At 38.0% G+C, this 21,890-nt stretch overlaps 1 protein-coding gene across 1 annotated transcript; it reads left to right on the top strand.

Moving 5' to 3' along the window:
- Positions 1–10,709: 10,709 nt before the first annotated feature.
- On the top strand, positions 10,710–20,291 carry LOC121359310 (nephrocan-like). Its single transcript, XM_041478187.1, has 3 exons — positions 10,710–10,895; positions 15,809–16,710; positions 19,844–20,291. Exons 1-3 carry the CDS (start codon positions 10,710–10,712, stop codon positions 20,289–20,291), a joined length of 1,536 nt encoding a protein of 511 aa, XP_041334121.1.
- The last annotated feature ends 1,599 nt before the right edge of the window (positions 20,292–21,890 follow it).

Here is a 21,890-nt window from a genome sequence, read left to right on the forward strand (position 1 = left end):
GGGCCGGCACGAGCTGCGTGTGAGGGGAGGGAGGCTCGTCCCGGCCGAGGAGTCGGGATTGTCCCCGTGTCCCACCCGCGTCCCACCCGTGTCCTTCCTGAGTCCCCGTGTCCTTCCTGAGTCCCCGTCCTGAGCACTGGGAGCGTCCTCGGGCATATTATTGTAATTATGGCCAGTTTATGTTGATATATAGTCCACACAGAGCTAGGCTACGTTGGTACGTAGTATAAAGAGTACGTACATAGTAAAGAAAAAGAATGCGGACCTTGCCCTGAACAACGTAAATTTACGATGCAAATACAACAAGGAAAGGATGAATAAGTGTAACAGAGAAGTGTCATTACAGAGGTATCTGTGCATAGAAGTGCCCAACAGGAGAGACAGATGCCATGCTAAAGCTACAACTTCACGCAGAAGCATCACTGCTTTGTGAAAAAGGCCAGTCACTTGTTTTTAAAACTTTAAAGGTTTATTAGTAATAAAATTGTTATAAAAATAGTAACATAATTAGAGTAATAAACATTTGGACAATTAGGGTTTAGGACAATACAAGACAATAAAAACAAATAGTTACGGACAGTCCGGGTACCTCTTTCTGGGCAAAATAAGCCCGAAAAAGGACACAAAAGGGTTAACAGAGGATTAACCCTTAAAAGCAATAGCCTGTTGCATATTCATACACTTCATACACGATGCATAAATTCCATTCAAACAATGGATTCTGTCTGGTCAGTGTCACCCTCTTCCTCTGAATGCTAACAGCATCTTCAGGGCTGATCGAGGCAGGAAGAAGTTAGTCTCTTCTGATAAGAGAGCAATAAATTATTTTTCTCTGAAAGATTTAGGTGTCCTGTGGCTGCTATCTCGGTGTGAGTCATCTCTTTTAAAAAGGTATCTTATATAGCATAGTTTCTATTTTAACATTATGTTATAACTTAAAATTATATTTAACACACTACTTAAGAAAACTAATACAGGATAACTTTCTAATATAACACATATAATATTCATTTTAATATTTGCAAAAAGCCAGTCATAAAATACACATTTTTCACTGCTTGAATGAGGCACTAGAAGATGGCAACCCCTGAAGATCTAAAGCATGAGGGGAAACACACAGAAACTGAGAAAACTTCACAAAGTGGGATGAAGGTAACTTATGGTTACATACCATGGTATGCATACCTACAGGAAACAGCCTCCACCACTGATAGGGAAAGCAGCTGCAGGGCGGTGAGGGGCAAACTGAGAGATGGCATCATTAGACAAAGTAACAACAATGGGTTTAGCTTTGGGAAAAGCTTCTTCATTTTCTCAGCTATCATTGCAGTAACTTCTGCAATATGGACAAGAGTTGCATTTGAGTTAATAGATACAAAATATATCTATGACTTACACATTGCCCACACTTGAGAACTTAAAGTAGAGCCATGCTGAATGGGCAAGCTACATAATTTTGGAGTATGTATGATCATTTTTATATATAAGAGAGGGGGAAAGAGGAGTCTGCACTACTGTATTCACCAAGGTGCTCAGCATGTGCAAACCACACAGCGGGATTTGCAGAGACACATCCGTTGCTTGAGCTCAGAAAAGATGCAAGTTTGCAAGTATTGTAAGAAATCATAACGTTAAGGGTTGGAAGGGACCATCTAGCCCTAACTTTCCTGCCATGTGCAGGGACAGATCCCACTAAAACAGGTTACTCGAGGTCTCATCCAGCCTGGCTTTGAGCACTGCCAGGGATGGGGTACCCACAGCTTCTCTGGGCAACATGTCCCAGTGGCTCACCAACTACAGAGTAAAGAATTCCTTCTTAATATCTAACCTAATCCCAAATGGACTGCTGCCAGCACCATTGCGTCTCTAGAAGCACCAATGAATTGCAGGATGAACCATATAAAATGTATTTGCTTTTTTTAAGCTCATGCTGGTTCTGAAAATGAAAACAAATTTTAGGGAATAAGCACACGGGTGCTTTCTCCAAGGCACTCTCCTTGACTACAGCTCATCTCCTTTGAAATGCTGCAACTCTGATGTTGATTTCAGTGGGAGCTTTATTATGTTTGTTTCTCTTGTGGAGAACGCATGCAGGTTGTTTTTATTGCACTGAAGCTGTAATTCCACCTCAAGAGAGAGAGCAGATCACTTCAACCCAGACCAGGACCCTAATCCTGCCTACACAAACTACTCTGCCAGCACCAGAGAGGGGGAGCACAGGGACCCTCCAGTCAGTGGAGGGGATACCAAGAAAAAATGGTGGGGGTACCAGCACCCCTCACACACAGCCCTGGGGCTGAAGGGCATCCCGGGGTGAGCTTGTTTCCTTCCTCCACTTTGCATAAATAATTGATTGGAACACAGATTGACAGAAAGATACCACTTTACAGCTCAGTGCTTAGACCAGTCACCTGGAATGCGAAGAGATATGTCAGAGCAGGAAGGAATTGTACTTCCATCAATCTGTGCTTTCAGAAGAGCTTGATAAAAGCAAACTTCACCACTGCCAGTAGGTATCACATTTCCTATGGGACCTGCTATTGTAGGCTTGACAAGGAGCTGACAGAGTGTTGTTACAAACCCGTTCACTTGCCCTTTACCCTTTTTTGTGGTTTCACCACAGCCCTATGCAGCCGCTCGCTCGCTGCCCCACCAGCAGGACTGGGGACAGAATCAGGAGGGTAAAAGTTAGAGAGCTTGTGGGTTTAGAAAAAGACAGTTTAATAGAGAAAGAAAAAGCTGAGTAAGCAAACAAAAAATTAATTCACTGTTTCCCATGGGCAGGTAGATGTTCAACCATCTACAGAGAAGCAGGGCCCCATCCCATATAATGGTTACTTGGGAAGCCAAACACCATCATCCAAACATCCCCCACTTTCTCCTCCTTTCCCCCACTTTATATACTGAGCATGATCTCATATGGTTGGGAATATCCCTTTGATCAGTTGGGGTCAGCTGTCCTGGTTGTGTCTCCTCCCAACTTCCCATGTACTCCCAACTTTCCTTGCCAGCATGGCAACACAAAAAAACAGAGAAGGCATTGGCTATGTGTAAGCCCTGCTCAGCAATAACAAAACCATCTCTATGTTATCAGCTCTGTGTTCAGCAAAAATCCAAAATACAGCCCCACACTAACTACTGTGAAGAAAACTACCCCAGACAAAACCAGTGCACTACTCAAATTGTCTCCACTGCAACTGAAGGTAGGTAGTAACAAAATGGGAAACTAATGGGGGATTCTCTTACTGTTAAGCCCATCCATGGTGGAAACAAAAGCTACAGACACCTTTACATACACCTACAGAAAACATTCTGGCTTTGTAAATCAGCGTGTTCAGAACTGGAGCTGAGAAAAGGCTGTAAGTGCTTTTGAGGGAGTCCAGTAGCACAGAGCATTTGCCTGACCTTCATCCTGATTTTCATTCTTCACAGCTGTATCAACTGTCTTTTTTGCACAACAGCATCCAACAGAAAATCAAAGTATTTGCTGGATCAAAATCCAAACTAATTTTATTGTTTAAATTAGTTCAGCCACACAAGAGAATTAATTATTTCAGGACTATCAGTTTTTATGCTAGCTTTGACTTTGAGTCTGGTACTGCACTGGAGTACCTATAGAATTCTGTTACATTCTTTGCCTTTTTTTAATGGAACAGAAATGTATCACTTAGCCAAAAATTGGCAGTTTTTGTTCATATATCTTTATCATTCATTTGAACAGTATCTCCTAATCTCGACAGAGAAGTTTCCCATAGTTACTATGTAACATATCTACAGCAAATACTGCCTCCAAAAACTTAGACATGTAATTCATGCATGACTGCTTCTTTTTAAAGAATCACTTATTCTTAGGTTTTTAGCGTCCTTTTTCTTTAGCTTAGGGGTTAGTCCCACTCTATCTTTAATTGTCTTTATCTACAGTGGTATCAGAGTTCTGTGGTCATTACTTTTAATTCTTTCATCCCTTATCAGTGCTACCTTTGCTTTGCATGTCCTTACATTTCACCACTCAAACAAGGTTTTGTCTCTCCTTATTCCACTCAAAGATTAGCTTCTCAAATACAATCCTTTTAGAAGCTTACCTGCAGCATAATATCTGTCTAATACATGCTGGCTTATGGATAAACGAGAAGAAATGCTTAAAGAAACATTTTTTTAAAAAATCAGTAAATGTAGCTATCATTAGCTACTTATACTCTTCACCAGAAATACTGTCTAAAAGAAGGGTTGAAAGTAAAAGCAAGTATCTCTTGCTTTTAAGGGTAAACACATGAATAATTTAGTTATCTCAAAACTATGCTTGCAGGTCCCCTAGAAAATTCTGATCAATTCCAGTTACCCTTGAAATGCCTCCCAAAATTCCCTAGAGCAACCGTAGCTCTGTTCTGTAAGGAAGCTGTGCAGTAATTATGGAATTGAACGTAAGAAAGGTTAGTAGTTTTGACCTTCAATTAGATGAAATCAATTTAGAGTAAACTGTAGCATACTACACCCTGATAACATCAACAAAGTAATTGAAGAACACTTAAAGAACAGCAGTAGTCTGGGTCAGCTGGTCCAGCAGTAAGAATCCCTTCTACAAGGAGTATTTCTAACAATCATATAGTTGAAGCAAGTTATATGTGAAGAAGAATTTGGATTTGATGCCTTTAATGTCAGAGATTTCACTGAAAGCTTTGTGATCTGCTCCTTTGACCTTATCTATGGAATGGTAGAGCTGGTGAAGCTAATCACCAGTTAATTCCTCCACATATAATTTATGTACATAATTTCAGTTATTTTAGACAACGTAGAGAGAACATGAGATCTCCTTATTACACTGCTATTAAGTACATTTAAGTACAAATGGTCCTTCATAAATTAAAACCTGCATACTTTAACTGATTACTGGAGTACCTAATTAATCATCTGAAAACTTGCTTCAAGCTTTAAGAGTAAATGACCTTAAGCATGAGGAGGACATATTTTCAGACAAAAAAAAAATCCAAAGTAATACCTGAATCAAAATTTAAAAATAAATTACTTGGATTGATATCTCCAATGCTGTAGATTTGGTATCTAGTGTCCGTGCCTAGACTGGGAAAGTGTTTTGTGAGATACAATGCAAACCTTTGGTTAGCCCCAGCCTCTGCACAAAGAATTTGCAATATAAACAAGTTGTGTTTGCACATGAGGGTCAGTTCACCCTCTGTAATTGCAGCTGCCCAGCTGTGCGTGCCAGGCTGCAGCGCCTGCACATGTCAAGGCCACCTTCTGTGTGGTTTGTGCTGAAGCATCTTGCGTGGTTGCATCGCGTGGGTGGTTGTGCAGTCACAAGTGGGGGCACCAAAGGGGAAACGGAGAGAAAACAGGTAATATCTAGCAGTATCAAAGTATGGGAGAAAATCAGAGATGGTAAAGCAAGATTTTCATGTTCTAAAAGAAGGAATTAGAGAAGATGATTAGAATGTGCCTGTCTAAAGCACACTCCTTTCTGAAAAGAGAGGAGGGAGTTGTCCATTTGTACTGATACTAGAATGGCCATACGTTTTCAGTTGGCATTACAGAAAATTTCTGCTAACAAACACCAGAGATTCTGGTTTTTACATTTTAGGTGATTCCTGCCTCGCATGCCTAGCTAGTTCATAGTTGGCTGCATTTTACAGTCCATGGGTGCAACAGTTTACAGATTTCTATTCTGAGTACCCACTCCCTACTGGTCTCACAAGTCACTTTTCAGACCAGCTTTTCTTTTTTAGAGTGCTATTGTGATCTTAGTCTCATGCTTCTTTCTATGTATACACTTATGTTTAACAATTTTCATTCTGAACTTTTGTTTTGTTTTAACAAATGAATGAAAGACATGCCAAAAATGTTCAGCTTTACAGCATGCAAGAATGAAACCCTCTTTCTATGCACACAGTATGTATAATTTAAAAACTGCTGTTTCAGAGTCCTGTGCCTTGCAATTTGAACAGCAGACAATTTTTACAGTTTAAGCTCCATTCTGATTCTGTTGGATGCTCAGTTATGAGTAGGCTGCTTTAAAAGCTAGATATTCACAGGAAAAGGAAGGGCCAGAACTAACTTACTCCCTACAGGACTAGCAAAGTTCCATTGATTTTTCCATTCCCTTATTGACTGGATAATGCTTCCCTGCCTCTTTACTTTTAGGTTATACTGCACAAGACATGGTCTCTCATACATTAATTACAGATCTTATATAACTGTTCACATACAAAAGACCTCTGTGTTTAATTCTAGGCTGAGAACAGACTCAGCCATCAGATCTACCCTCTTTACTTCCCCCATCTTCATTCCTTTTTGGAAATTACTTGTAATGTCATTAATAGGAAACTGTCATTATACCATACCCTAATCTCTCATTTTATGGGCAGAGCTCTCTGTGGCTCAATTAATGAAAAACATTCCTCCATCAAGTGGATGCCATTGCCTACAATACTTTGAAGGCCAGTTACAGCATCATTAGTGGCATATGTGTATGAAATTATGTAAATTGACCTCCTCCAGGTGGGTCATTTTTTGTGGGGTGCCTGCCCCATATGCATCTGATCTGGGCTAGAATCCCTTAGTATTCATAAAACTGGCAATGAGTAAAACTCCTCAGTATATGAATTTCCATTTAACAAAATTTAATTCCTTTCAATCTGTTTCACCGTGCTTGTTCCTCTGGAATGCAAATGTGCCCTGGACAAGCGAAATGCGAGAAATTCCTAAGGGGTTATCACTTGCGTCTCCTCTATATTTCCAGCATGGAGAAAGAAAAGGAAACCTTCCTTTTTGTGTAGAAGAAAAATCTGCTTTAACTCACCCATCAGCTGTTTCCAGTGTATGAATATGACCTTGCCTGGAGTTACAATACACCTTCTCCACATACTATGAAAATGGATAAAAATAGTTCCACAAAATTCTTGGCTTTAGAAAATTGACATACTTATTTTTTTCCAGACAGGTTTCTGATTATTTTTGTGAAACTCTGCTTTGTAGGATTAAAACACAAAATAATTTTTTTATAAATTTATAACCTGTATATTAACTAGGTCTTAATAATTGGCCTATAGTCCATTTGCTGACATTCTTGATTCCGTGTAACCCTCTGAGGCTCTTTGTTTAGGAAACATTTCTGTAAAGCATTTCAGGACATTTCAACAGATGATTAAGAGATGCACAACATTTTGAAAAACAATATTATGATTGTTTCCCTGAGCAGCCTGATCCACTCTGAAGAGAAGTGCTTGATTGGAGGTAACCTTTGCAGCAGACAAATGCCATGCTGTCCCTATGAAAAACTAGTCCAAATCCAAATCAAAAAACTCCAGCAAAAAATAATTATAAATTCACATGCACTCAGTGGCAGGCACTTGATAGCATATGGCACTTAAATATGCCAAAGATTCCTTAGAGCATCTGCCATCACTTAGCAGTTCCTACTTGCCAAACTGCTTCTGCTTGTGACATCCCTCAGGGATCAAGCTCCTATTCATGCCCTGTGCAAGCCCTGAGCTGGACTTTTGCTGCAATTTTTCCTTTCCATAGGCAAGGGACACCCCAACTGCACGAGCTCAGGTCCTCCATGTCTTTTGTGATAAGACAGCATCTTCCTTTGCATGGTCTGTGCCATCAGGTACATTACAAGGGATCCACCTGCACGTTTATAGGCTTTCTTCAGACATTTCTAAACATGATATAACAAGAATTTTGCAGGTTTATTCTTCCCATTTTAATGTCATTGTACTTTTATGTCATTTTCTAAACCTTAGGTTATAAAATTATGTCTTGACCTAAATATCTGTGCTTGTCAAACCTGTGACTTTGGTGAAGAAAGAAAAGGCCCATACACTTGTACTGCTGAAATATTTTGTGAGGCAAGGCTTGTACAAAAATAGCATATTTTTCTTTAGCTAACTGATATATTTGGAAAAAACCCACCAAAGTTTACAGTCCTTTCTGAGCCATACTTCAGATTTGAAATAAAAGCAGCAATCCTGAAAGACCTAATTTCCAGCAAATCAAGCTTGTGCTTTTTCCAAATTTGTCCAATATATTTAATCAATGTCCTTATTAGCTACCAACAAGACAATGTCTGACACAGACTTGGGATTTTGCAGGTTTTGATCTGAAGTGTTTACCTTTGGTTAAAGCACACACAGTGTAGGATGTCCCTGGGACTTCTCACACAGGAAGATTTGGGTGCTATTGCTCATTCTTTCTGACACAGAAGTGATGGAGTGCTACATCATGCCTTTAGTCCTGCACAGGAATCCCCATCAAAAGCTGGGGAGAGCTTGCATAAATACTGCTGGCAGGAAATGGCAACAGTGATTCATCTTCCTAATAGTGTGCTGTGAGGTTGTGCAACTCATGGCCAGGAGTGCTATGTCCAGTACAGAGATTCAGGAAATTGTTGTTTCATTTGTTTTTTTGTTGTTGTTGGGTTTTTTTGTTTGTTTGTTTGGTTTTTTTTTTTTGGTTGGTTGGTTGGTTGGTTGGTTTGGTTTTGGTTTGGTTTTTGGTTTTTTGTTCTTTAATTATTGCATAGCCCACAACTTCCTGCTAAGCTTATGCTCATACAGTCCTGGGACTCTTTGTCTGTTCTGTTGCCATCAGGTCTCCTAAAGTCAATAAATGCCCTCAGGTCATAATTCTATGCAAAAGCAAAGTCATCAGCTCTGGTGTGAAAATTTGTACAGAATAGGTTTAATAGGACATCATCTTTTATAGCTATTGCTTTAAATTACCTAGCTGCCAAAAGCAGATATATATGAGAAATTGATGGATATATAACGTCATTCTTGATTAAATCATTGTTGTAAGTAAAATGGAAATGAACTATTAAGCCAATAACATTTCCTTTCATTAGTTTGAAAAGACCAAGGACAGAGACATTACACAAAAATGACAAGAGCCAAGAATATTGCACCTTACTATGGTGCAATTACCTTGTAGCTACAGCTGGGAATTCTGACATCAGCTGACTGACCTAAAATTTACAAAATAAGGAAGGATGCAATCTATGACTCTTACAGGGATTTGCAGACTGACTGCAGTACTCTAGAGGTCTCAAAACCAAACCATAGGGTTGGATCTTCCTTTTTTTAGACCCTCCAGGAGCAGAAAGCAGTTGGTTTTGATGACATTTTTAAGTAAGACAAATTCCTACATAGGATGCTGAGCATTACTGTCTTAGTTGCATCAGAATGATGACCCAAGTCAGTGGAAAGATGGAATCAAAGAAATATACCACAATTAGCTGTCAGTATGCAGAAAGGATTTACACTTTTGTCTGAATACTTTGACTCTTGTAGGGGAAAAAAGGAAGTCAAAGCCACAAGCCAAGTATCAAACCCTAGACTGAGATACATTAAAAAACTTCTTTTAATGCACAGCTGCTAAAGCTGCCCACTCACTCATTTTTGCTCAAGTGATCACTATGGCATAAGTCAGGCAGTATTTTTCTGCATAGCTTGTTAAACATGCCAATTTCACAGGCTGGTTTTGGAAAAGGTTTCTGCTCTTGTTGCTTGGTTTAGCAGATGCTGGCTTGCAGTTCTGCACTCACAGTATAGAGAATTAAGGAGACAGAAGGATCTTCAGAAAGGAATATGGCAATAGTCCAGTGTAAGCCCAGCTGCATCCAAAAGGCATTCCCATCAAGGACTGTTATCCATTTGTCAAATCAACTTGACATTATCTTCTGATTGGAAAAATAATTAGCCTAGTCTGCATTTAAGGAATAGGATTACCTGCTTCTCAAAATATGATGAAGATGGAGGCAAGCAGGTAAGAGTGCAAAGCAGATCAGTGTGATAAGATACAAAGGTTTCAGAAGCACACTGGTTTGTATGTTATAAACTGCTTAAGTGCAAAGGAAAATGATCACAACCAAAACTGTATGCCCTTCAAAACTTCACATCTCCAGCTGGCACAGCTAGCAGATATGTCAGAGAAGCACTAATAAGCACAGAGAAAACTCTAGGGGAAATCTTTCTGTTCTCCATCTGTCATGGAGTAAATAGGTCTTATTGATTATCTACCACTTGATTTATACTAAATGATTTCAAGCATTTCCCATTTATAATTTTCAAAAACAAGAATAAATAAATTTTGATTTATGGGAATTACACAAGAAGAGGTGAATTTTTGTCCAGTCAGCAGCACTCAGCTGTACCACAGATATTAAGAAAACTAATAGAGTGTTTTTGCTTTAAAATAGTAGCAGCCTGAGTTTTGAGGTTTTGGGTGGTGGTCTGAATAACACAAGAGGAAGAGCAAAAAAGCTTCAGTGTTGGCTGTAGTTGTGTTTTTACTGTTTCTAATACTGGGTCACAGAAGATACAAAGGTTTTACAGCCCCACTATAAAACAGCTCTTTATCTTTTCTCCACTAATTCCGTGGTGTCACATTTAACAAAACTAGGAAACTGAAGATAATATGGATGTTTGCAGATTAGCTGTCAGGTAATAAATAACACTAATTTCACATACCTACAAATGTAAAGGCACCTTATCACTGTTTAAGTTTCTCACTCTTTGTAATGCCTGCCAACATTTTAACCCAGGCAAATTACAGTATTGTTTTTGCTGTTTTTTCACTGGGATAAAATACACAGTCATAATATCCTTTTATCAGATTTCATGGTATAAAAGGGCTTTGGTGCTTAATTCAAGCTGTATGTTGCTGAGGCAATTCCAGAGTTCCTGTTTTGGAAGATGCATTTGTCTTACCTTTTAGTTTTCTTGTCTTTTCAGAGTGCTCTAAGTACCACTTGCCCGAGAAGATGCAGTTGTGACCCTGCCCAGTCAGTGCAATGCTACAGGGCTACAGAGATCCCCAGAGAAATTCCTTTTACCACCAAGAGACTCTACATCAGCCACAGCAAAATTAAGCAACTCCAGGTAAGAAGACCCAGAAAAAGTACTTTTTGTAGTGCACCATAACTGAAAGTTGGACTTCCCAGATGGTGGTGGCATCTAGTGAGGAGAGAATCTTATTCCATGTTTTAAAAACTGATGAAGTGCTGCCAGATCTGGTTTTATTTTTACTTACTCTTTAAGGATATGTAAATATATTCCTGTAGTGTTTTCATGTTCCTGCAGTCTCCAAGCACTAGTTCATGCTGTCAAAATTATATTCTGTATGAAAATCAAAAAAATAGTATTTTACAACTAGCAGCCAAGGGTTGACTTGTTTTATATGTGGTCAAATAACCATTGACTTTCAGAGTAATTTTTCAACCTGTTAAAAGCTTTTCCTATTTTTGATCCAATATAATACTTTTTCACAGTAAAATGAAAGGGTTTATGTCATTAGAATAATTTCCCTAATGAATGAAATTGAAGCTCTTTTTCGCCTCTCGAGCTGCAAGTGTCAGGTACAACTGCTATTAGAAATGGCAGGGGAAGTAAGTTTGAGTCTAGGGCACAGAATGAGATGTTTCTAAAAGCAAGGCCAGGCCTATCTAATAATCCACATAAATGAGACCAGATTCTAACCAAAGCTGCCAGCTCTTTGTGCTATTGAAAAAGTTTATTCTGGGTTTCTTGAGGCACCACTGGTTCGCTTTGTTAAAGGCATCAGCTTATGCTCATCTTGCACTGCACTCTGGAATGGTGCTTCTTTGTTTCCTACCCTGGAATAATCTTTATTTATAAATCTTTATTTAATAAATTCACCTTGTATAGGCAGACACAAGGGAAATATAACCACCTGTATTACACTTGATTGTTGTGCATCAATTTGCTGCAAATAATAAGAAATGTGCAATTCAAATGAGATACATTTTCTCTTACAAAGAATTTAGCTGCTCTGAAATGCATCTTTGATTTTGCTCAGGACTAAGTGAAATAGGCTGGAAGGCAGCTTAGAGCAGCATCTAGAATGCCTGTTTTCCACTGAGAAATAGTGATTGTACAGTTTTCCTCTGAGAAAGTTTACTCTTTTAGCTGCTACTAATATCTCTGGTTTTCTTGTTTTATCTCACACACCCACAAGAGTCAAACATTGGTGTGATTTAGCTATACTCGGGGTAAACAAAAGGTTTGTCAAATGAATTCTGTATTAGGAAATACATTTTCTGTGCAAACTCTTCTCTCCTCCTCCCCATTATTTTCTTTCCAAGATAAGTAAGATGAGCCATTTTCCATTTCTTAGGCTAGTTGTTCATACCTGTCAGCAAGTCCTCAGTTACAAGCGAAGTAGCCTTAGGTTCTGACTAGAGCAAAATACAGGTGTCATGAAGCATTTAAATGTTGGATATAAGTGAATTAAGTGGTGGAATAAACATTTTATGATCGATCAAAACAAATGGTGTGTGAAAACATCTCAGAAGAGAGTTTTTTCACATTATAAATTAATTCCACTGGCTATGAGTCCGCCTTACTGCTACTACTGACTTTGCACTGAAAGGAAAGAAGTCCTTCTACACTGTATCCTTGTAGTTATGTAAGCTGTTTCCATGAGATTATACTGGGTCTTTGGATATATTTTTTTCTTTTTTTCCCCCATGCAACAAATTATACTTCTGAGGTCTTGACATCATAAATACCTATGCTTAATTTTACACAGCTGAGCAATTCCACTGGCACATATTATAGTGCTTAGGGAAATATTTCTGCTTGTAAAGTACGTGTCTGCAAGCACTGAAATAACTCTGTAGGATTTTAGAGTTTTGGTGTAGGATTTTTGTCCATTTGGCAGGTTTGATTTGGGTGTTTTTATTTGTTTGGTTTTTAAAATTCCTTTATTTACCTACTCATGGAGAAAATAACATACTTTCCTGAAGAAGTTGAATGGAAGACCTGAGTTCCCACAGCTGACCTCCAAGAGACTTTTATATGCAAGCATTCACAAATATTACAGTTTGGCAATTAGGTGCCTCAGAAGAATTTAAAAATATTATTTCAATTACTTCTGCACCTTAATTTGCATTGATTATTATTAAAATTGTGAAGAAATAATATTAAAAAAAAAGAATATATGTTTATATCCTAAATCCAGTATGTATAAAGATAAGAAAAAATAGTAAATTTTTTTTTTACCCTGATTAATTTTGTATTTATTCTGGCAGGGCTGATCAGCATTAAAAACAGTGTCTGGCATTTTTGCTTTTGGTAATTTTACAACCTCGGGTTTGTTATAAAAAGGCTTTAGAATAACAAAACTAGATTAATTTTAGCATCTTTTTTCAATATTTTCTGCTTCCTCCTTGACTTGAAGATCAACTATAACCTTTTTATTCTAAATTTATAATTTAATTTGTATCTAGCTACATTAATAAGTGCTAAATATCTGCTAAAAGAAAATCATCTACCTTGCCTCCAGCATAGGGAACTGTTTTAAAAAAACTGCTTATAACATATCTCAGGTCACAGCAACTTTAAAAACCAAAAAAAAAAAAAAAAAAAATGTAATTAAACAAGGAAATTCCTTAAAACATTTGTATTAAATAACAGCACATTAGATCAACTTTCAGGAGATCAGTGTTTTAAAATATAAAGCTATAATAGTATCATTTTACAGGCAATCCAGTTAGAAAATAAAACACTGCTTCCTAGCAAAAAAAGATTTGGTGGGCTTTCAAATATGTTTTGATTTGTATTAGAAAGACTAGGTGGTTTATAAAAGCACGGATAAATATTTAAGTCTCAAAACAGTATGGTTACAAAGCTTAGCAATGCATACCAAATAGGTGGAAAATAGAAATTATAATAATCCACATTAAGAAGCCTAACATAATTACAGAATAAATGTCTGTACATTGACCTTCATGTAGCTCTCTGTCACTCAGTAAGATGAAAATTAAGTCTCTCAGAGACATACAGAAATCAACTGAGGAAAAGCTGAAAACATTGCTTTTGTATTTTCTAAGAGAAAATGTGTTGAATTGTGAAGGTTCATAATTGTTTCAATTACCATAAGATGGTTTTATAATTACATGTGATTATGTTTTTGTGCTCTTGACCAATGTAGCTCATTCCTATGTATAAGATCACCTTCCTAATCATTACCAAAACTTCAGCATCAGCAGTTCTGATATTGCTATATACTTATATATTCACAAAACACTACATTATGGAAAAATAAAGTAATATAATTTGGACAACTTTGTTGGTTACTGTTGAAAATATAAGGTTTTTAATGGAGGTACATTCCCTCATTGAATTCAAATATAATTGATGGAGAAACCTGCTTCAATAGAGGTTCCATATCTATACTTTCTCAGTAATTGCATCAAAATTTGCAATTCAGAAATTGCTTTGCAAGACAGAATCAAGTTAATCAGAAAGATAAACTAAGGATACCACAGCAAAATTAAATCTGACTCGTCTTTCACAGCTGTGCAGGCTTTAATTTTAAAATTTTAACAGAAGTTAAAATGCAGAGTTTGTAGCTGAGATGAAGAGATACAGCCCAAAAATATGCAAGGGTTGGACAAAACAGTCACCTTTATGAGCTGATTTCACTTGACACAAGTATGATAGTCAAATGTATCCAACCAGGATTATGGAACAAAATTACTACGCCTGTACTGCAAAAGGACTTGTACTGTCCTCCATGCAGATTCCTGACTGGGATGAGGGGTTATGCTGTAGAACAGGCTGTATAGCTTCCCCCACTGAAAGTAAAATGTGCTGGGAGCTACCAAGCCCTGTGGGAAATAGCAGGAAGAATCTACTGTCACTTTAGCCTCTCTAACTGGTGTGGTATGCCTGAGACCTGTAGGGAGATGTCATTGGACATGGAAAGGGAAAACAGATAAGGACACTCTTTCCCACCACTCCTATGCAGAACACCTGCTCATGTTGCTTTTTGGGGGGGATTCCCATATGAATGATTTTTTAAGGCTCAGTCACAGAGGTGAAGGGGAAGCGTATCTGCTAATTTCAGAAAACCAATGTTTTAGCACCTGGTGTGCTTGGAGAACTCCCTGTCTCACCCTCATTGCATACTTCTATCTCAGCTTAGAGAGCGCTGCCAGATTCACTCAGGTTTGCTGCTTAACGTGAGACACAAGATGGCAAGCTTTGTAAACAAGAACCTTCCAACAGAGCAGAAAAAAAATGAAACAACTGTGTGCCTCTCGATATTACAGTTACAGTCAGCATCTAAATATCATTTACCACTGCAAAGTATCTGTTTATTACCAACTAATAGAAACTAAGTTTCTGTGAAAACACTCTGTTCCACAGAGGTGATTTTTCAGGCCAGGCTGATCTGACACTTTTGGTTTGATTGTATTAATATGTGACGTTTTTATTTTTACAGAAAAAGGTAGTGGGGGAGAGAAAAGTGTTGAATTTTAGTTTTCTCACAAAACAGTACCAAGAGGTAAAGATATCCATGGGTACTCCCTCTGGGGAATACATTCTGCAGTGACAGTACTGTTGATATATGGAAATGGCTGTATCATGAACTCAAAAGTGCTCTAGCAAGTACCATTGAGCACAATTTAACATTAAAGACTATCCACTCTCTGCAAAGATTTCTGCCACTGATGATGTCAGCTTTCCATTTTATATATGCTATCCACCAGGAGGAAATAAAATGAATATTCCTTCTTCAAATGTATGTTTTTGCTCAAAACCTGACATAGTATAGACTTAAACCACAAAATTCTGGAAATGTAAATAAATACTGGCAAACCACAGGTATCTATAGTAATACCTCTACTGTGACCACTTATTTTAGTTTCACATTCTAAATATATTGTTTTTCAGCATATACTAGCAATTGTCCAAACATCCAGAAGGAGTAACCCGTGAGGATATCTATTAATGTACTATCATATTAATTTTTTTTTCTCTTTAAGTTTACTGACTTCAGGAGAATGTCAGTCCTTGAAGAGCTGGTCCTATCATGCAGTGGCACAGAATCAATAGAAAACAACACTTTCAAAGCTCTGAGCACCTTGAAGTCCCTGGAACTCTGCAAAAATCAGCTAAAGCAAATACCCACCTTTCTCCCATCTGGCCTTGAAATTTTACGACTTGCTGATAACTCCATCAATGCTCTGCATGCATCTGATTTTGCAGGTTTGATGAAACTAAGGGTGCTCGATCTTCGGAACAACTTGATTGCAACTCTGCCTCCAAGTGCATTTTCTTCTCTTTACAATTTACAGAGTCTGATCCTAGATGGCAACAACATGGAATCTGTGTCTGCACCACTTAGGCTTCCTAGGCTGAAGTATCTGAGCATGGCTGATAATAAACTGAATTTGTTCCCAACCAACTTCTTTGCATCTTTCCAAAGTCTACATTTTCTCAGTTTAAGTGGTAACTTTCTGACAAAAGTGCCTCTAGACCTACCTAAATCCCTGCTGTCACTAAAATTAGAGAAAAACCAACTTAAAATGGTGAGACTTCGAGATGTGAAACACCTAGAAAATCTGTCTGAGTTCCTTCTGTCAGAAAATCAGCTGACATCAATAGACGGTGCCCAGCTTCTTCCTAACTTAACAACACTGGAGCTCTCTAAGAACCAGCTCCACACTGTGCCCCTCAGGCTGCCCGGCAGGCTGCAGAAACTCGACTGCAGCAATAACCTGATCCAAAGGGTGACAGCACAGGACTTTCAAGGACTCCAAGACCTGAAGCACTTGTTTCTTGACAACAACGCTGTCAGCACGTTCGAGGCGGGAGCTCTCCAGCAGTGTGCGCAGCTTTCCAATCTGGCACTGGAACAGAATCTCCTCAGTTCTATTCCGCTGAGGCAAGTGAATCTCAGGACAGCTGGTTCCAAGGTGTCATCTCTCCTTCCTTGCATTATGAGAATGAGAGCCAAAAATTGGTATTCAGACCCAGTCACGGTAGAAGTCTGTCCATACCATAAACCCACTGCCATAACCAGCACTAATTAGCACTCCTGTTAGCAGTCTCAGAGTAGAGCTGCTTTCATTACATCTGTGGCCCCCAATGAATCTGCTCATTTTGCATCTCTCCCTGCCAGTGAGACCACTTTATTTAATTGGCACACCAATAAGAAGAATCTGCTAGGAGAATGCAACAGACTTACTACCAAGGTTATACTGCTACTTAGATTTACCTTCCCCCACAAAAGAAAAATAATTGAGCTTTTGATATAAAAGATAGATAGCAATTTTAAAGCTGATGTTTCTACCAAGCCACACCAAGTCTATCATTATTAAAATATTAAGATTTTGGGAGCTGAACCTGATTAAAAAAAAAAAAAAAAGTGCTTTTTCAGTGATATTGGCATTCCCAGCTTCATTATATTCACACTTTATAAAGTATTTGGAATGCATATAAAGTCTCCAGCTTCAGGCTATAAGAAAAATTCCAGTCAACAGAAGAAACATCCCTTGGGCACACTGTGTTCATTAATGCTCTGCTTAGAGGATCTCTTACATTCATCTGAGTGTTGGAACTGGCCATTATCAGAGATGGCATATTAAGTCAAATGGAGGCTGCTGTGATATAAAGTGGCAATTTTATTATTAGAAAAGAATATGTCATAAAAATAGTGAAGTAATTCCATTAACATCAACTTCATTAACAAAACTGGACTGTTAAACTTTATTTTTATGGCTTGTAGACAGGTTTAACTAGCCTAAATAAATAACACAGTAAAATTTCAATTAATTTAGTACCATGTCCTTTAGCATTTGAATCTATTTGGCAACGGCTTTATAATCAGAAACTGATTTAGTGGTGTATAAATATTTTATTTCAGTCTAGCTCGACAGGAATGTTTAATGCTTTGTAGTTACTTAGTATTGTCTAATCCATCCTATTTTACAACCTTCATAGTCAAGAGAATTAACAGGAAGGAGTTCTCTACTAGCCTTTAAACAGTACAACTTTTAAGGAGATATTGGGGACCTTTCATTCCAACAGTAAATACAGATTTCCAGGGAGGGCTGTAAACATAAAAGAGGTGAAAAAAATGACAAGAAATAAAACTTATGCACTTAATTTAATTGTCTGGTGATGACCAGGTACTCATGGATATACAGAAAAATAAATTATTACTTTTGACTTCTCTCTGAGAACTCTGCCAGGTGTAAAAGGTTAAAAGATATGACTGATGTGTTAAAGTGAATAGGTCTTAGCAGATTTATGGCAGAAATGAGATGAAAGAAAACTGCTTTCCCTCCTTTCCTGAAAAGAAAATAATCCACAAGTCCAAGTATTTTCAGGACTTTTAGAGAAGACTTGTACTTCTCACATCCTTGTACTTTTCACATCCTTCAGGGTGTGGTGAAAATGCAAGGAAGAATCTGATGATATTCCTTAGAGTGGCAGTAGCACAGTGTGGCTGCCATGGTCAGCTCCCAGGTGAGCATGGCTCCTCTTCCAGCTGCAGGGCACTCAGTCATGTACTCAGTGGTGTTATTTTCTCTAGATCAACACAGCCTGAAGTCAAACAATATAGCCTTAAAGTTTAAGTCTAACATTAGTACAATAAGACTCTTCACAGGTTTAAGGACTTGCTGGTCAGGCTTTGGACTGTAATCAGTCTGGATAAACCTCTTGGGTGATTTTCCACTGCCTTTGACATCAGTGGCACTAGGGTTTTACTCCAGAGTACCCTTCTGACGTTACAATGTCATATTGGGCAATTGTCTGCAGTTAAGTTTCAAAACTGATTTACTGCAGTCACAAGCATTTAGTAAGGTCAGATTTTGTGAAGTGAATCACCGTATCAATATGTGAAATTCTCATCTCCCCAGGAAAAACAGCACAATACAAAACTGCCCTACTTTTGAAATAGTAACATTGAACTTGTCAAGTTTTCACAAATCTGGAAACCATCTTTCAGCTTAAGAGGTTCAAACTCGGCTTCACAAAAATAGTGAGTGAGGGTCACCCATAAGTTTACCAGCTGTAGTATACTGCTGTTCTAAATAGATCTTGCTAATATGATTATCATTTCCCTAGGAGGTTCAGTCAAGTTTCCTTAAATTCTGTAACCTTGACTCTTAATTTCATCACCTTGCATACTACCATAGTAAGGTGATTTTTAAGTTACTTTCAAATTAATTTTATTAAAGATATTCCATGCCTATGCTTTTCTGTTAAACACTTGTCACTAACTATATCAGAGGGAAATTAAAAGATCATAAATGAGCAAGACTTTTTAAATTAAGGTCTTTTCATATAAATTTGTAATGTATATGAAAATAAGAATTATACTGACCTGCCCAGTATCAGAGATTATCAGCTTTTTCTCTTCTTCTAAATGTAACCACTTCTAATTCTCAAAAGTACTATTTTAAAAGCATTTATATTTTCTCTGTTGTTGATTTCTTAAAAGTTTATCATCAGATGCATTACTGCTGTGATGATTAATGTTAGAGTCTTTTGGAAGCAGGAGAACAAAATGGAAAAAATATAATTCTTTACAAACTAAGAAATGTTTTTAAACAAATCATATATAAAAGTAGTGGAAGGAGCAGTGTCGCCACAATTGTCTAAGCTTTTGATCTTTCATTGTGCTATAGTTTGGTCATTGGCATTGAAGAGTACAAAAAGCATTTTTAAACTTGACAATTTAAATTAAACAGCTGATTTTCTTCATAATACAGCACAAGACTGCTGTTCAGTTCAGCTGCATGAACAGTCAGTACAGGCCAGAACTGCAGTAGTTTGGGAAAACATTTCAATGCTGTACACAGAGTACACCTGTAACACAAAAACAAAGAACAAACAAACAACCCCAAACCCAATATGAACATCTGTTTTTGCAGAAGATTGCAATTTTTTTAGTGATAGCTTTATTTTAGTACATCAAATGTGCCTGGACAAATACCCACCACCAAATACCACTTACCAGAAACAGTATGATGAATATAACACCTTTCTATTGTTTTATTTTTGTTCAGACTTCCAGAAACCCTTGCTAGGTTGGATCTAAAAGGAAATGACATAGAAGATGTTGGAGAACAAGAGCTAAAGGACTTGAAACAGCTTCAGGTTTTAAATTTACGGAATAACAAGATATCTCTCTTGGATCGCAAAGTCTTGGAGTATTTACCTCGTCTCCGTCATCTGTATTTAGATGGGAACCCTTGGAACTGCACCTGTGACCTTCTCAGAACCAGAAGAGCACTGGTGGCCAAAGGGACGGATGTCCGGGGAGGGCAGTGTGCAGCGCCGGCACAAAGCCGAGGAGAAAGCTGGATGTCTTCCAAAAAGATTCTGCAGCAGTGCGAAGACAATCTGTCTTCCATGGAAAGAGGCAGAGAGGACAGAAAGAAAATGAAACCAGACGAGGCCTCCAGTGTTGGAGTGAACACAGATGATGATTACTACGATTATGAATTAGATTAATGTCACAGTTTATCTTTAGTGAACTTTAAAGTTGTCTAGAGCTGCCCAGTGCCACCAGTGTCTCTACTGACAAGCAGTCTTCTCATCTGTCATTAGCTTTTCCTGCTCTAGTTGTACTACAAGAATTAATAGCCAGTGACAGAAGGGCTACAGTAAGGCTGTCATTGTGAACTGAATATTGTAAAAAAACCCCAACATTTGTTTTTCTATACCATTAGTACTATGTAGTTTGAGGGAAGCAAGAATACGATTACTATGTCTTAGAAAAGCAGTCTGTAACTCTTTATACCTTTTTATAGTAGAACACTTCTCACAGTTGCATAAAATCCCCCCAAATAAAATTCTGCAATACCACAAGACACTATTACTAGGAGTCTCACATTCAACACATTTAAACTCATGGGTCTCCAAGTTGACATGGAGAGTTACACTGATGTGAGCAATGTTTTGGGATTTTTCAGAAATTCTTGCTTTTGAAAAATTGATTTCAGTTTTCCTGAAACATTTCCATTTTTTATTTATTTTAGACTATTTTAAATGACATTAGACTAAATTAATTGAACTGCAGACAAAGCACAGAAGGCTTATCTTCATCACAGCAAGTGAAATAAACAGAAGAATCAGTGTTCTGGTTAATGAGATTTAATAGTAGTTCTGAAGTTAATTAACAGCGAGGAATGAAAACACTGAGGTCAAGTTGATCTGACTCTGTTGCTGTAAACAAAAGAAGGGAGATTCTCAGGAAATATACCCTGGAAATTATTAGGATAAGATGAAGTGAGGTGAAGCTTTAACAGTTTATTTTGGTATCTGGATAGCTAATTTGCTACAATATAGCTCAAGAAACCATGTGCATACTTTTAGGTTAGGTATACTTAATATGCAAGTATACACACTGCAAGTGTCCCCCTTCACTGGCCAGAACTTTCCAGACTTTTGTGCACATACACACAAAAAAATTACTAAATGCTATATAATTAATGCATTAACTCTATATGTACAAATTTTATCAAGCAGTTCCCAAAGTGCTTGAAAACTAAACAAAACTGGATTAGCGAGACCACTAAAACCAGTGACTTAGAAATAATCACTTGTTAGTTTATGATCTCAGGTGACAACTGATGAGTAATTACATTAGCAAATTACTTTTCAAAGCAAACAGTTTCTATTCTTTTTTATCTCCCATTGACATTCAGTAACTGAGTAATCATTCACCTCCATGGAGGCTGATTTGTCAGGTGTCAGAGTGCAGCTATTTGGTTATGTCTCCTATGCAAATGCGATTGACATGTGTGTTTCTTAGATCCCCCAACACATTAAGCTATGCAATTGGAATAGAGAGACCGGAGCTCATTTTTCTTTATGTTCCCTTATCATCAGACTCTGCAGAGGGATCTGCACAGGTTGGATCAATGGACTAAGGCCAACTATGTGAGATTGAACAAGGCCAAGAGGCATGCCCTGCCCTTGGGTGACGACAGCCCCCTGCAGCACTACTGGAGCAGAGGGGCTGGAAAGCTGCCCAGCAGAAAAGGATCTGGGGCTGCTGGTTAACAGCTGGCTGGGCAGGAGCCAGTGTGTGCCCAGGTGGCCAAGAAG

This window comes from Pyrgilauda ruficollis, unplaced genomic scaffold (genome assembly GCF_017590135.1).
Source record: "Pyrgilauda ruficollis isolate IOZ18807 unplaced genomic scaffold, ASM1759013v1 scaffold43, whole genome shotgun sequence".
In the NCBI taxonomy this organism is placed as follows: domain Eukaryota; kingdom Metazoa; phylum Chordata; class Aves; order Passeriformes; family Passeridae; genus Pyrgilauda; species Pyrgilauda ruficollis.